The sequence below is a fragment of the Nicotiana attenuata genome, unplaced genomic scaffold, assembly GCF_001879085.1.
Source record: "Nicotiana attenuata strain UT unplaced genomic scaffold, NIATTr2, whole genome shotgun sequence".
Taxonomy (NCBI): domain Eukaryota; kingdom Viridiplantae; phylum Streptophyta; class Magnoliopsida; order Solanales; family Solanaceae; genus Nicotiana; species Nicotiana attenuata.
Window position 1 is genome coordinate 430,530 of NW_017670611.1, and position 13,445 is coordinate 443,974.

The 13,445-nt window shown below is 35.4% G+C and overlaps 1 protein-coding gene across 1 annotated transcript; it reads right to left on the reverse strand.

The window, feature by feature from the left end:
* Nucleotides 1-4,266: 4,266 nt before the first annotated feature.
* Nucleotides 4,267-11,502, reverse strand: LOC109241512 (transcription factor LAF1-like). The gene is made up of 3 exons (XM_019408251.1): nucleotides 11,224-11,502; nucleotides 10,153-10,282; nucleotides 4,267-5,292 (listed from the first exon to the last, which is right to left on the reverse strand). Exons 1-3 carry the CDS (start codon nucleotides 11,360-11,362, stop codon nucleotides 4,704-4,706), a joined length of 858 nt encoding a protein of 285 aa, XP_019263796.1. The 5' UTR covers nucleotides 11,363-11,502; the 3' UTR covers nucleotides 4,267-4,703.
* Between the last annotated feature and the right edge of the window lie 1,943 nt (nucleotides 11,503-13,445).

The following is a 13,445-nucleotide window of genomic DNA, read 5'->3' on the forward strand; positions in this document are numbered from 1 at the left end:
CAGAAACTACAAAAGTTTCGAAATTTTATCGAGCATCATGTGATATTTTAATTTGAGCTAGCCATACTCGTTTTTGATGAGTTTTCTATTTAAATCCTTATTATCGGAGTAATTTTCACAGCTCTGTTTATGAATTTCTCGCATCATGTATTCTGTTTTTCATGGTCCTCAGAGTTTTAGCTTTGGCACCCTTGAATATCCTCAAATATAATTCTTCTTCAACAAGGCAGTACGGGATAAGGCGCAATCAGAATTGTCAAAATGTGTGCTTGTCTTTGGGTAAAGACCCATTCTACAAGTAATCAATGAATCTATTTTGCAACAATTAAATTAGTCGAGCTTACCTCATTTTCATACCTCATTTTCACTCTAATTGATAATAGACCGGGGATCGCCCGAATAAGGAATCCGATCTCGAGACTGTTTGACCCGAAAATGATATTTCTCCATAAGAACCTGGGGTTATTTTTGGAGTCAGTGATATCAGCAGTAGATCCGAGACCAACATATCTGGCTCGGTTTTCTCAAGGCTGCATAGTTTTGTTAGATTTGATCAATAATTAAATTAACATTTTTGCTCTGAGTTCCTCAGCCAATTCGAGTCCTAGAACACATGCTTCATACTCGGCTTTGTTGTTAGTAATAGCATTACTTTTATAAATTGTCTAGCTACTTTTCTGATAGGTGCATTTAGCATTGTCCCTAACCCGGGACTTTTAATACTTGTGGACCTAATTTTGTAGAAGGTTCAGATCCGATAATATCCCAGAAGCAACATGTACTTCCTTTTCAGCTGCGGGTAATATGTTCGAGCTAAGATTAATCATGAAATCTGCTAAATTTGTGATTTTATAGCAGTACGTGACTGATAAATAATATCATATTCACTAAGTTAGCCTTCCCAACATTTCATGTTTATGCAAAATATTGCGTAATGAAAATATAGTGACTACGGGAATTGGGTGACATTCAAAATAAAGCCTTAGACTTAGGTAGCTACTATTAATTCCAACTTCTCAAAACGTAGATATCTAGTTTTTGTGTCTAAGAGTATTTTATAATAGATAGGAGTTCGTGTACTTTTATCTTCTTGAATTAAGATTGCATTTATCGAGACCTCCGAGACAATTTGGTATACCAATGACCATCTTTCTCCTCGGAATTTTGAAAGCAATGATGGGTTGATGTTGGCTAGCGAGTCCGGATGATTCGACTTTACGGACTAAACAAACCTTTTAAAGTTTGGTAACTTCATCTTTATTATTTGACTCCGATTTCGTCTTTTTCTTAACTGGATTATAGCGTGGTCAATATGAGCATACAAGTCATTAACTCCGGTAGTATATTTGTTATGTTAGCATGGGGGCAAGCAAAGAAATTTGCGTTAGCACGTAAAAATTTAATCAATTTACCTTTATGCTCGGGGTCGAGTCTCAACCGACGTAAACCTTCCTATCTGGGTAGTCAATGATAGTTTCAAGTTCTTTAGCATTGACCTCGTGGCTCCTGATTATTTCAGTTCAATGATTCTAACAGAAAATATTTATCTAATTGTCCATCTGCGTTCGAGATTCCTTCAATTGAGGCCCTGTGGAATTTTGCAATTTAGCAAGGTGATTCCTTACCTATTCGGGAAGGTCTGGATCATTTTTAACCCGCTAAGGAAATCTCGTATCTCTTTGCTCAGACCTGATTTTTAGATTTCTGCGTTTAGATTTGGATCACCTAGGAATAACCTCCGTTCGATCTCCGAACTTGTTTTCGACTTTCAATTGAACCTCAATGTCTTCCTCTATTCGGAGCTTCGTATTATACCTGTTGTAAATTTTACTCCTCGGTTCTGGGAAGGTCCGACATTATTCTTCTAGCTCCTTCAATCAGATCTGTAATCACCTCCGTTTGGTTTTCGAACCTGTTTTTGGACATCATATTAGTGTCGGTTTGACTTACTGTGTCTTCTTCTATTTGAAGCCTGGTGCTGTAATGGTTATGCATATCATTCTCGTAGGATAGATGGAAATTCCGGAGGTGTTCTATCAGTTCGTTCTGTTGCTTGATCTATTTTTGTAAGGTTAGAACTAAATTTGTTAAATTAAAATAACCCGGTATATCCGAACCTCCTGTTGCGGAGCTGTTTGACGCAGATCCCTTATCATCAGTTTCGGTACTAATAGTTATGCTACCAATATACTGATGTCCATTCTCCATTTTTCTATGTTTGTTGCTTACCTATTATTATCATGGCTACTCTTCCATTTTTCATTTTGCCTTGTAAAATCATCTCCAACTCGGTTGTCCTCAACTGTGTTGATTGGCTAATTTTGGCTAGGAAGAAGGTTTAAATTGAAAACAAGCAAAGATTATCTTTGGATGAATAGCAAATTTTCTTGAGGTCCCGGCAAACAGAACCAAACTGTTTAACCCAAAAAATAATTTTCAAGGTCAAAACAACTAATTTTATATGTTGGATCACAAGCAACCGATTCGATCCGAAAGATATAATTTTTTATGAATACAACATGATAGAGAAATGTGAAAAAAATTAAAGACATATAATATAATAAAAATAAAGCAGCGAAGAAATAATTCTTATTGGATGATCCGTGATAGAATGATGAGCCGAACAGAGCTTGAGGAGCCGAACTATGGCAAACTTGAGATCAAGTTGCTATGAATTACAATGTATAGAATTGTAGAGAAGAAAAACTAGATGATTACAATGGTGGTAAAGTGTCTATTTATAGGACTAGATCTAGGTAACTATTCTCCTTGCATTATGGGCTTATTATGAACATTTACTCAATCCATCTAATACTTTTAGAAAACTTGCAATGGCTGAGTAAATGCTGAAATTCCGTAACTGATGAGTTAATTCCGTAACTGATGATTCAATCCTATACCTGTTGAGTCAATCTCATGCCTGTTGAGTCAATCTCGTACCTGTAGTTAATTTCGTAATTGATTGGCTTGTTCTGCCCATTACAACTATTTTTTGCATTTATTGTACATTACATAATTGATTTGTAACTAATGGCACAATGATGGTAAATCCCGCGTAATCCGGGATTAATTTCTTTACTCGTTTGTAACTATGAGCTATTCTCACGTACTTGATTCGGGGCTATTCTCTCGTACCTGATCTGGGGCTATTCTCCCATACCTAATCTGGGGCTATTCTCCCATATAGGGGTGTACAAACCGAACCAAAAAATCGCACCAAACCGAAAAGTCAAATCAAACCGATTAAAAAACCCGACTTGGTTTGGTATTGAGTAAAAATACCGGAACCAGCCCGACATGTAAATATATCATTTTTATATATATTTTTAAGATTTTATATAAAATTTTCTTTAAAAAATGTCTAGAAATATTTGGGATTCTCTTGCGGGATATAAATATTCATAGAATATGAAGCGCTCCATATTTATTGACCTTAAATAATGGGTTGTATGATCGCTTTCTTATCAAGTGTTACTGAAATGCGTCTATCTCTTTGTTCTTCCATATTCATATCATATGTTAAGATCTATTAAATTCCTATATCTTTTTCGAATGTGAAGTGGTTGCTAATATTTAGGTATCATATTGATTTTTATGTTTAATTACTAAATCCGGTTAACCTGAAAGTGTATGTCAACGAAAAATTATTGTCAGACGACTAAAAAAATTATTATTATGTATTACTAATAGAATTCTCCCATAAGAATATTTTAATCGATAATATGTTTGTCAATTTTTTATATTTTTACTAAATAGATATATACTTATCAAATATTTAACAAAGTAAGATTGAAGTAATATGTAAGTAACAAAAAATCTGAAAATCCGAAAAACCCGAAAAACCAAACCAATCCAAACCAATATAGTTGGTCTGGTTTGATTTTGATAAAAACTGAACCAACCCGGTCCATATACACCCCTACTCCCGTACCTGATCTGGGGCTATTCTCTCGTACCTGATCTGGGGCTATTCTATGATGATCAGTTCCAAGACTAATAGGTATTGTACGAGTATGTTCGGGCCCGAAAGTATTTCGCATATCATTAGATGTCATTCTTCATTTTTTTCATAACTTTGGTGACATCTGTTGCCAGTTAATAGACCCACATTGACATGGCAAGTCTATCTTTCACTAACACATGCGTCGAAACTGTTGCGAGGAAAAATAATGGAAGCTCCACGAATTACTTCTCTGGTTACAATCCTCCTTGTCATTAATTGCTTCTTACTTCTTTTTATGGATCCCATCTTAGTACTTATAGATGGATTTTCAAAATTTAATTCTCTGAGGACAAAGTAACCTGTACAGGGCATTCTAACTTTATTACAAGTGGAATGTACTTGGACTTTGTAAAGTATGGACACTAGAAAAGACATCTATTTTAACTTGCAAAGAAAAATAAAAAACAACTATAGCTAGATCATTGCTGTCTGCTTCCTCTCAACTCTATGAGGAAAAAACAGGACATAACATTTCTGGTTTGAGTTGTTCTGTTGTGAGGACTCTTCAATAATATTGCCGCACCCATGTCGGATGTTCCAAAAAATCTACTACTTTTGAAGGACCCGACATGCAATTTAAGACATTTTTGAAGAGTCCGAGCAACATAGATTATTTGTTCCAGACAATTTACTAACATTATTTGGTAAAGCAATTAGAAGTTGTTCTTCCTGAAGGAGGTAGTAAAAAAAGAACTCATATTTACATCACATTGCCGTGTATGTTAAATTCCCCTGATATAAATTCCTCAAAACCATTAGCAGAGTGGTTTTGGGATATTCCATCCAAAGTCCCACTGTGAAAATCTTGATTTATGTGATTCCCATAGGTAACTTCATTCATCAGTGGAACATATTGCATGAAAGCATCTGGGAACACTGAATCGTTGCATCCAAAATTATTCTTGGAAAGATCTTGATTGGTTGTGTTCTTGAAATCTTCTTGACCACTAAATTGTTCTAACGAGAACCATTCAGAAAATAAGACTTTTGGTAAATTGCTTTTGCAATTTTCTCTTGCAAAGTCAACCTGTAGTGAAGCAGATTGACCACTATCTGCAAATGAACCTTCTATGTGTTCAAATGAGTGCGGACTTGAATTTTGGGAAGCAAATTTTATTGAAGAAGGTGAAGATTCTCTATTTCCAATATGTAGGCTAGTGCATCCAGATGTAGCCTGTCCAGCTTCATCTTTTGCAATTTTGGCCACTCTCTTCTTTAAGTAAGAGTGCCAGTGGTTCTTTATCTCGTTATCGGTCCTTCCAGGCAAATGCTGTGCTATTTGAGACCACCTGCGGATATATAACCTTTGTTTAGATACTTATAACAATAACTATGCCACAATTCCAAGCTAGTTGGGTTGGTTATATTAAATCTTAATATCAAAAATATTCTGTATAATATTTCATTGGAGATTTACAGTATATAATTGACTAGACATCATTAAATCATTGAGTTCTAAACAAGAATGTCCTTTCTCAATCTCACTTGATTCCAAGAAATGAGACATTGGGATAAATAACTGTCCAGTTATATTCACTTGTCACCAAAATCTCACTTGATTCCAAGAAATGACAAGGTGGCTTGCTTAGATGGTAAGCACCCTCCACTTCCAACCAAGAGATTGTTGTGGGGTCCAGTCCTCAAATAATAAGTAAACAAAAAAAAGAAAAAAGAAAAATAGTGATTGGTTGAAAGAAAGGCAAATGGTGGGCTCTACAAAACAATTTGCAAAACCAATTTGGAATTGGTTTTGGCGTTGCCCATGTTACAACTTGCAACAAACAAAACATTCTGATTGGTTCCTTCGGTGGCCATTTACCACTATAAATAGCAGCTGCATTTCTCATTGTATGCACACCAAATCGAGAGAAGCAACAGAGAGTTAGAGAGAGTAATCCACAGATTGTAGTTTGTGAGATAAATAGTGAGTGGGAGTAATATTGTAGTGAGGTGTTTAAAATAAAGAGTGTTATTTCTTTCGAAGTTGTAGTAGTCTCTTGACACTACTAAGTTGTAATATTATAGTGGTAATATTGCTCCGCTGGGGTATTATATTTTATCCCGTTAAAATATTTGGTGTCGTTGTTACTCTCTTGTGTTATTGTTATTTACCCTCGATATTATTCCTGGGCAGGATTATTATTTTTTTTATTTCCAACAACGTGGTATCAGAGCCATGGCGAATAATAGTCCGCTGTCTTTTCTGTATCCCCGTCTCACAAAAGATAATTATCAAAAATGGTGTTTACGTATGAAAGCCATTCTAGGCTCCCAGGATGTGTGGAAAATCGTAGATTGAGGGTATGCAAAACCCGATAATGAGGAAGCTCTGCCTCAAAATGGAAAAGATGTCTTGGCAAAGACAAGGAAGAAAGATCAACAAGCCCTCATGCTCATCCACCAATGTTTGGATGATGTCATGTTTGAGAAGGTGGCCGATGCTACCACCTCAAAGGAAGCTTGGGAGATTTTACAAAATTCTCTCCAAGGAGTTGACAAGGTGAGGAAGGTAAAACTTCAAACTCTAAGGGTTGATTTTGAAGTTTTAAAAATGAAATAATCCGAATGCATTTCGGATTATTGTTCAAAAGTGAAGGCTGTTGTAAATCAATTGAGACGATACGGGGAGGACATAAAAGATGTCCGTGTGGTAGAAAAGATCCTTCGCACTTTAACACCTAAATTCGATTTTGTGGTGTGTGCTATTGAAGAGTCTAAAGATTTAGACTCAATGATGGTGGAGCAATTGGAGGGTTCTTTACAGGCCCATGAAGAAAAGATCAAGAGGAGACAAGAAGTGCCACTGGAGCAACTTCTTAAAACTCAGGCATCCTTTAAGGATTATGGAGGTGAAAAAAGCTATCGAGGGAATGGCCGGGGACGAGGCCGTGGCGGTCATGGACGAGGAAGAAGTAATGGTAACAACTTCAACAATGAAGTTAAAATCCACCAAGCATTCAGAGGTCGTGCTCGTGGACAAGAGGAGGAAGAGGACGTGACTACTACCAAGAAAATAATGGACAAAGGTATGACAAATCAAAAATTGAGTGTTATAATTATCATAAATTTGGCCACTACTCTTGGAAATGTCGTAGCAATGTTGAAGAGAAAGCTAACCTTGTTGACGACAAGAAAGAAGAAAATGAGTCAACGTTATTGCTGGCACTCAAGGAAGAAGACAGGGATGATTGCAGCTCGTGGTATTTGGACAATGGAGCAAGCAATCATATGTGTGGATGCAAAGAAAAGTTTGTGGATATCAATAAAAAGGTGAGAAGTAATGTGTCCTTTGAAGATACCTCAAAGATTCAAATCGAAGGGATAGGTACGATTCTGATCTCCTGTAAAGATGGTACTCACAAGCTAATTCAAGATGTTTCTTATCTAGCAAAATTAAAAAGTAATATTTTGAGTTTGTGCCAACTTCTTGAAAAGGAATATGACATCCGCATGAAAAATATGCATCTTTGGCTTAGAGATTCAAGTGGAATTCTAATTGCTAAAGTGCATATGGCAAAGAATAGATTATTTTCTCCTAATCTTAAAACAATTGATGCAAAGTGTTTGAAGGCTCATGTGCAAGATGAATCATGGTGTTGGCACATGCGATTTGGCACTTGAATTTTGAAGTGCTCAAATCAATGGGATAAAAGAACATGGTACATGGGATACCATCAATCAACCATCCCAATCAATTGTGTGAAGCTTGTCTTCTTGGAAAACATGCAAGGAGGAGTTTTCCAAAAGAGACCATGTCAAGATCAACCAAGCCGCTCCAGCTTGTTCACACTGATGTGTGTAGACCAATCAATCCACCTTCTTTTGGTAAAAGTAGATACTTTTTGCTTTTCATTGATGACTTTAGTAGAAAGACCTGGGTTTATTTCTTGAACCAAAAATCTGAAGCTTTTGCTGCTTTTAAAAATTTTAAAGTACTTGTGGAGAAAGAAAGTGCTATGAAATTAAAGCTCTAAGGTCCGATAGAGGAGGCGAATTCACTTCAAACGAGTTTAATAACTTTTGTCAGTCTCATGGAATTTGTCGCCCTTCAACGGTACCTTATTCACCCCAACAAAATGGAGTTGCAAAGAGAAAGAATCGAACGATTCTTAATATGGCTCGATGTATGTTGAAAGCTAAAAGTATGTCCAAGGAATTTTGGGCCGAAGCTGTTTCTTGTGCAGTTTATTTGAACAACAGGTCTCCAACAAGAAATGTTAGAGATCAAACCCCTCAAGAAGCATGGAGTGGAAGAAAGCCAAGTGTCAAACATTTGAGAGTCTTTGGGAGCATAGCCTATGCTCATGTGCCACATCAAGGGAGAGCAAAGCTTGACGATCGAAGTGTCAAGCATGTCTTTGTTGTCTATGATACGTGTTCAAAAGGCTACAAGTTATACAACCCAAGCAGCGGTAAGGTGGTGGTAAGTCGCGATGTTGAATTGGATGAAGAATTGGCATGGGATTGGGAAGCTCAGGAAGAAACTTCATATGATTTTCTTCCATACTTTGGTGATGAAGAAGAACCAGAGACCGTGGAACCTGTGCAGGATACAACTCCACCTCCTTCTCCAACCAATGTTTCATCTCCTTCTTCTCAACAAAATTCAAATGAACAGTCGCAAAGGACGAAGAGTATTTGAGAGCTCTATGATAGCACAGAAGAAGTTACTAATTTTAATTTTTTATGTTGTCTCTTTGCTGACAGTGAACCAATGAACTTTGATGAAGCGGTTACAGACAAAAGGTGGAGACAGGCCGTAGAGGAGGAAATCGAGTCAACAGAGAAGAATAACACTTGGGAGTTAACAACTCTTCCCAAGAGTGATCGAGCAATTGAAGTAGAATCGATATACAAGACAAAGAAGAATGCTGATAGAGAAGTGGAGAGATACAAAACACGAATCGTGGCTAAAGGCTACAAGCAAAGGCAGTGTGGTGCCAAGAAAAAAGTAGAGCTCATATATGTGAAATCTCATGACCAAGTTGCAGATATTTTTACAAAGCCGCTCAAGTTTGAAGATTTTCAGAGATTGAGATCAAGACTTGGAATGAAGAATAAAAATCAAAATTAAGTGAGAGATTTGTGGGGTCCAGTCCTCAAATAATAAGTAAACAAAAAAAAATAGTGATTGGTTGAAAGAAAGGCAAATGGTGGGCTCTGCAGAACAATTTGCAAAACCAATTTGGAATTGGTTTTGGGCGTTGCCCATGTTACAACTTGCAACAAACAAAACATTCTGATTGGTTCCTTGGGTGGCCATTTACTACTATAAATAGCAGCTGCATTTCTCATTGTATGCACACCAAATCGAGAGAAGCAACAGAGAGTTAGAGAGAGTAATCCACAGATTGTAGTCTGTGAGATAAATAGTGAGTGGGAGTAATATTGTAGTGAGGTGTTTAAAATAAAGAGTGTTATTTCTTTCGAAGTTGTAGTAGTCTCTTGACACTACTAAGTTGTAATATTATAGTGGTAATATTGCTCCGCTGGGGTATTGTATTTTATCCCGTTAAAATATTTGGTGTCGTTGTTACTCTCTTGTGTTATTGTTATTTACCGTGGATATTATTCCTGGGCGGGATTATTATTTTTTTATTCCCAACAGTTGTGAGTTCGAGTCACCCCAAGAGCAAGGTGGGGAGTTCTTGGAGGGAAGGATGCCAAGGGTCTATTGGAAAGACCCCACTAGGGGATTATACTGTGTTATTGTTGTACCAAAATTACAGTCACTATTCGGAAAAGGTCTATTACTATAATTTTTGTCAACTGCAGCAAGTCAACTTACAAGAATCTTTTATTAAATACTTGAATGATCCTTGTTTAAAATAACAGGGGCGCCTGTTAACGCTCTCAATCCCTTCAAATTTTAAAGAGTTATTGGACATGAGTTTAAATTATGTGCGCTGATAATGTATAAATTATTTACAACATCGGGTTAAATTCACATACTTACAACAATAGCAAGTCTAATATGGTACCTAAAAATTAAAGTAACAACCTTCTTTAGACAGTTAAATTACATTGATAATAGTGTAAAAATTTCTTATATTTTTCGTATACAATGACTTAAACTCATTGTACATATATCGTGGTGATTTATTGCAGTACAAAGAGGATTAATTATCCCAAGGGACAAAGTTTCTTACTTGTTGCCTAACATGCCATGAAGGGTCAGAATTGTGTCCTCCTCTTCAGTGTTAAAAGTCCCTCGCTTTAGGCCAGGCCTTAAATAATTAATCCACCTCAATCTGCAACTCTTTCCATTCCTTTGCAACCCTATAATATAATTAACCAATAAGAATACCACATTAAATGTCAACGATAATGATTTGAATTTCTCCTTAATAACAGAAAATTTTATTATATGTTGACTTGTGTTGCCGTCGTCGTACTTCGTTCCTATAAACAATTCCCAAGTAGTGCGGCAAAGATAACAAACTCGGCTGAGATGTACCTTAGCTTTGTCATGATAAGCTGTAGTCTTTTTAGTCTTCTTTTTCCATCTCTTTTAATAAAATAAAGAGTTTCAAAGCTATATACATAATTAAATTATATCTTTCCTCTTTTTAAAATTCACGCACCGAGTTGATATACTTCTATTGTTTCATTTTATGTGGTGCTTTTTTCTTTTTTTAGTCTGTTTCAAAAAGAAGCGCACATTCTATCTGAGAACGATTAACTTTAAACATCTCAGTTTATGTTAATGACATGCTCTTACAGCCATAAATATATCATGACATGTACTACTAATAGATGTTCCAACAATCATCCTCTTTTTAAAAAATAAATAAATAAATAAAAAATTGTGCCTAGTCAAACAACATCATACAAAATAAAATGAATGGAGTATATGATATTAGGATAATTTGTTTACTTGTTGAATGAAATCGCTAGTGAAAAACAGCATTAAGAAGATAGGCAAAAGGGAAACCAATTATGATGATGACCAAATTAATTATCATTAAGGACGTCATACAAGTTACAACAATCTTGTTTTTTTTGTTTTTTTGCACTCGTGCACGTTTAGAATAGTACAATTAAGAGAGCTATTGTACTAGATGAAATTATTCAAGCTCTAAAGTAGAAAGGTTTCTAGGGGGACAAAATGGCCTTACACTTTAATAAGAGATAAAGGTAAACAGACAAATGTTGGTAGCAAAATTTAACAGGAGCAACAGTGTGTGGCATTTTGCAGAATATGAAGTAAATTAGCTAACCAGCATTGATAGGCATGGAGCTCCAGCAGCCATGTCCATAGGTGAGGATGTATCCTTTGAGCTTCTGGTCTTCATCTGGAGACCATAATCCTCTCTTGTGCTTTTGCTTTGGCTTCTCCACTAATTGCTTGCACCCCATTAATTTTCAAATAAAAATGAGAATTGAAGAAGATAGTACTATATATATCTTTCAGAAACTTGTAAGAAAAAAAGACATTTGACTTTTGTTTCTTTGTAGAGAGAGAAGGGACAAGGAAGACTTGATGTTGAGGTTAGCCGACCAGATATTTAAAGGGAGGATTAGTTGAGATTATTTACTGATTTATGAAAACAAACCAAACAAAAAAAGTTAAAAAGGGATATTTGTCCCTGTAGAGTATCCTCAATCAAATGGGATAAAAGGTAAAATGGAACGTTAGAAATTACACGTTTTTTATCATCTAATTGACTCTTATGGTATGTACTTATATATAATTAATTAATAGAATAGTTGTCCATTTCGGAGAATTTTTTGGAGCTAGAACCAATAGAGACAAGAACGGTGATCTAGCTAGCACCAATAGTATCCATTCTTATGTCATTCAGCAGGCTTAAACCTACTTGACAGACACCACTAACGGTTTTCATTCTTATTCTTGCAAAAATTTAAATTAACTATTTATATAGTGGAAAGATTTTTTACACTGTTAGTGAATTTTGATATGTGATAGCTGGTAAATTAATTATCGATTAGTTTTATTAGGTTATAAATTACTAATAATACCTATAATAAAAGTTTACATGTAATTACTTTATAAATGATTTGATCGTATAAATATTATTTTTACGTATAACTTAAACCTAATTTTCTGATATACCTGTGATGGTGCATGTGTGCAGAGTTGCGGACACAGAAGTACTAGGTAAATACTTACCCACATCGGATATTTACACTAATAAACTTTAGTAGTTAACATTTTTAGGTAGATATTCCAACCAAAAAAAGAAGTAATATTGCTTTAAGATTTTTGTGTGCAGGTATTTCTGCAATTCTGGCTATTTGGTTCTGGAACCCACTTTGCTTTTGTCTTTTTTTTTTTTTTTTAATTTATTTTTTTCCCTTTCCCTCTTTTCTTCACCCTTTCCTTCGAGTAATCAAAAGAATCCGCAAGGATCACAATGTTGAATAAATCTTAACCTAATCATATCTTAAAGTTGTTAACTTGATCTTGAACATCCAATGAAACTTCTCCGTCAATATTAAGCCTCTGCTGTACAGTACACTTACAACACGCTGAGCTGAACAAACTCATAAAATATAATTAATTAGTGAATCATTACTGATTTTCAGCACCCATTTGTTCTAGGAAATAATACAGAAGGAAACATATTTATTTCCCGAGTATGATAAAGTACTCTAATTGACTGGTTGAATAACAATTTTTTAATGAGTTAGAAAATAGAAATAAATTTAAGAGGTCCACGTGGTTTTTCTCATATAAAAATGAAGCTTCAAGTATGTAGAAAATCCCAGTTGGAAAATTTAAAGAAAAATATATAATTTTTAGCCACTTCTAAAAATAACACGTATTCGATAAAAAGTATATTTTTTTTTTGTATATATGTGTATTATATATACATAATATACATATTTTATATAGTTTTGGCTAGCGAATATAATTAGTTTCTGCAAATTATGTATTTTACCTAAATTTAAAATTTTCAATTTATTTATTTTTTTGAAAATAATGCGATACAATGCCCATGTCGACCCACTTTCCTGCTAGGTGGAATAATCAAAACTCAAATGCATATAGAAGCTAATTACTAAAACAGTGAAGACTTGGTATTCCAACTTGTATTTTATAGTCATGTAAATCAGTACATTTATAGCTGAAGAAGTACAACCATAGTAGGAGTATTGTAAATGAGGGAGAGAGGCTTAGGAGATATATACAAAAGTTTGAATTCAAATGAAACTCTTAACTCTGTTTATCCTTATCCTTATCATGCCCTGCAAGATTGGCTCCCACTACTGGAAAATAGGCCTATGGCAACAGCAGGTAAACCGTTGCAATTGATAGGCCAACCGTTGCCATAGATGTATCGGAACGGTTCAGCGACCGTGACATCCGCTCGCGTGCCAATCGATCCACAGCAACGGTTTTGGCAACGGCTGACACCACTGTTGCTATAGATCCAGCTATCGCAACGGTTTTCCCTCTGTCTGAAGCGACGAGTAT

Coding starts and splice junctions, on each gene's coding strand:
- LOC109241512 (XM_019408251.1), bottom strand. CDS start 11,362: ATGGGGTGCAAGCAATTAGTGGAGAAGCCAAAGCAAAAGCACAAGAGA. Junction 10,283..11,223: donor CTCCATGCCTATCAATGCTG/GTTAGCTAATTT, acceptor ATTATATTATAG/GGTTGCAAAGGAATGGAAAG. Junction 5,293..10,152: donor CATGGCATGTTAGGCAACAA/GTAAGAAACTTT, acceptor ATATATCCGCAG/GTGGTCTCAAATAGCACAGC.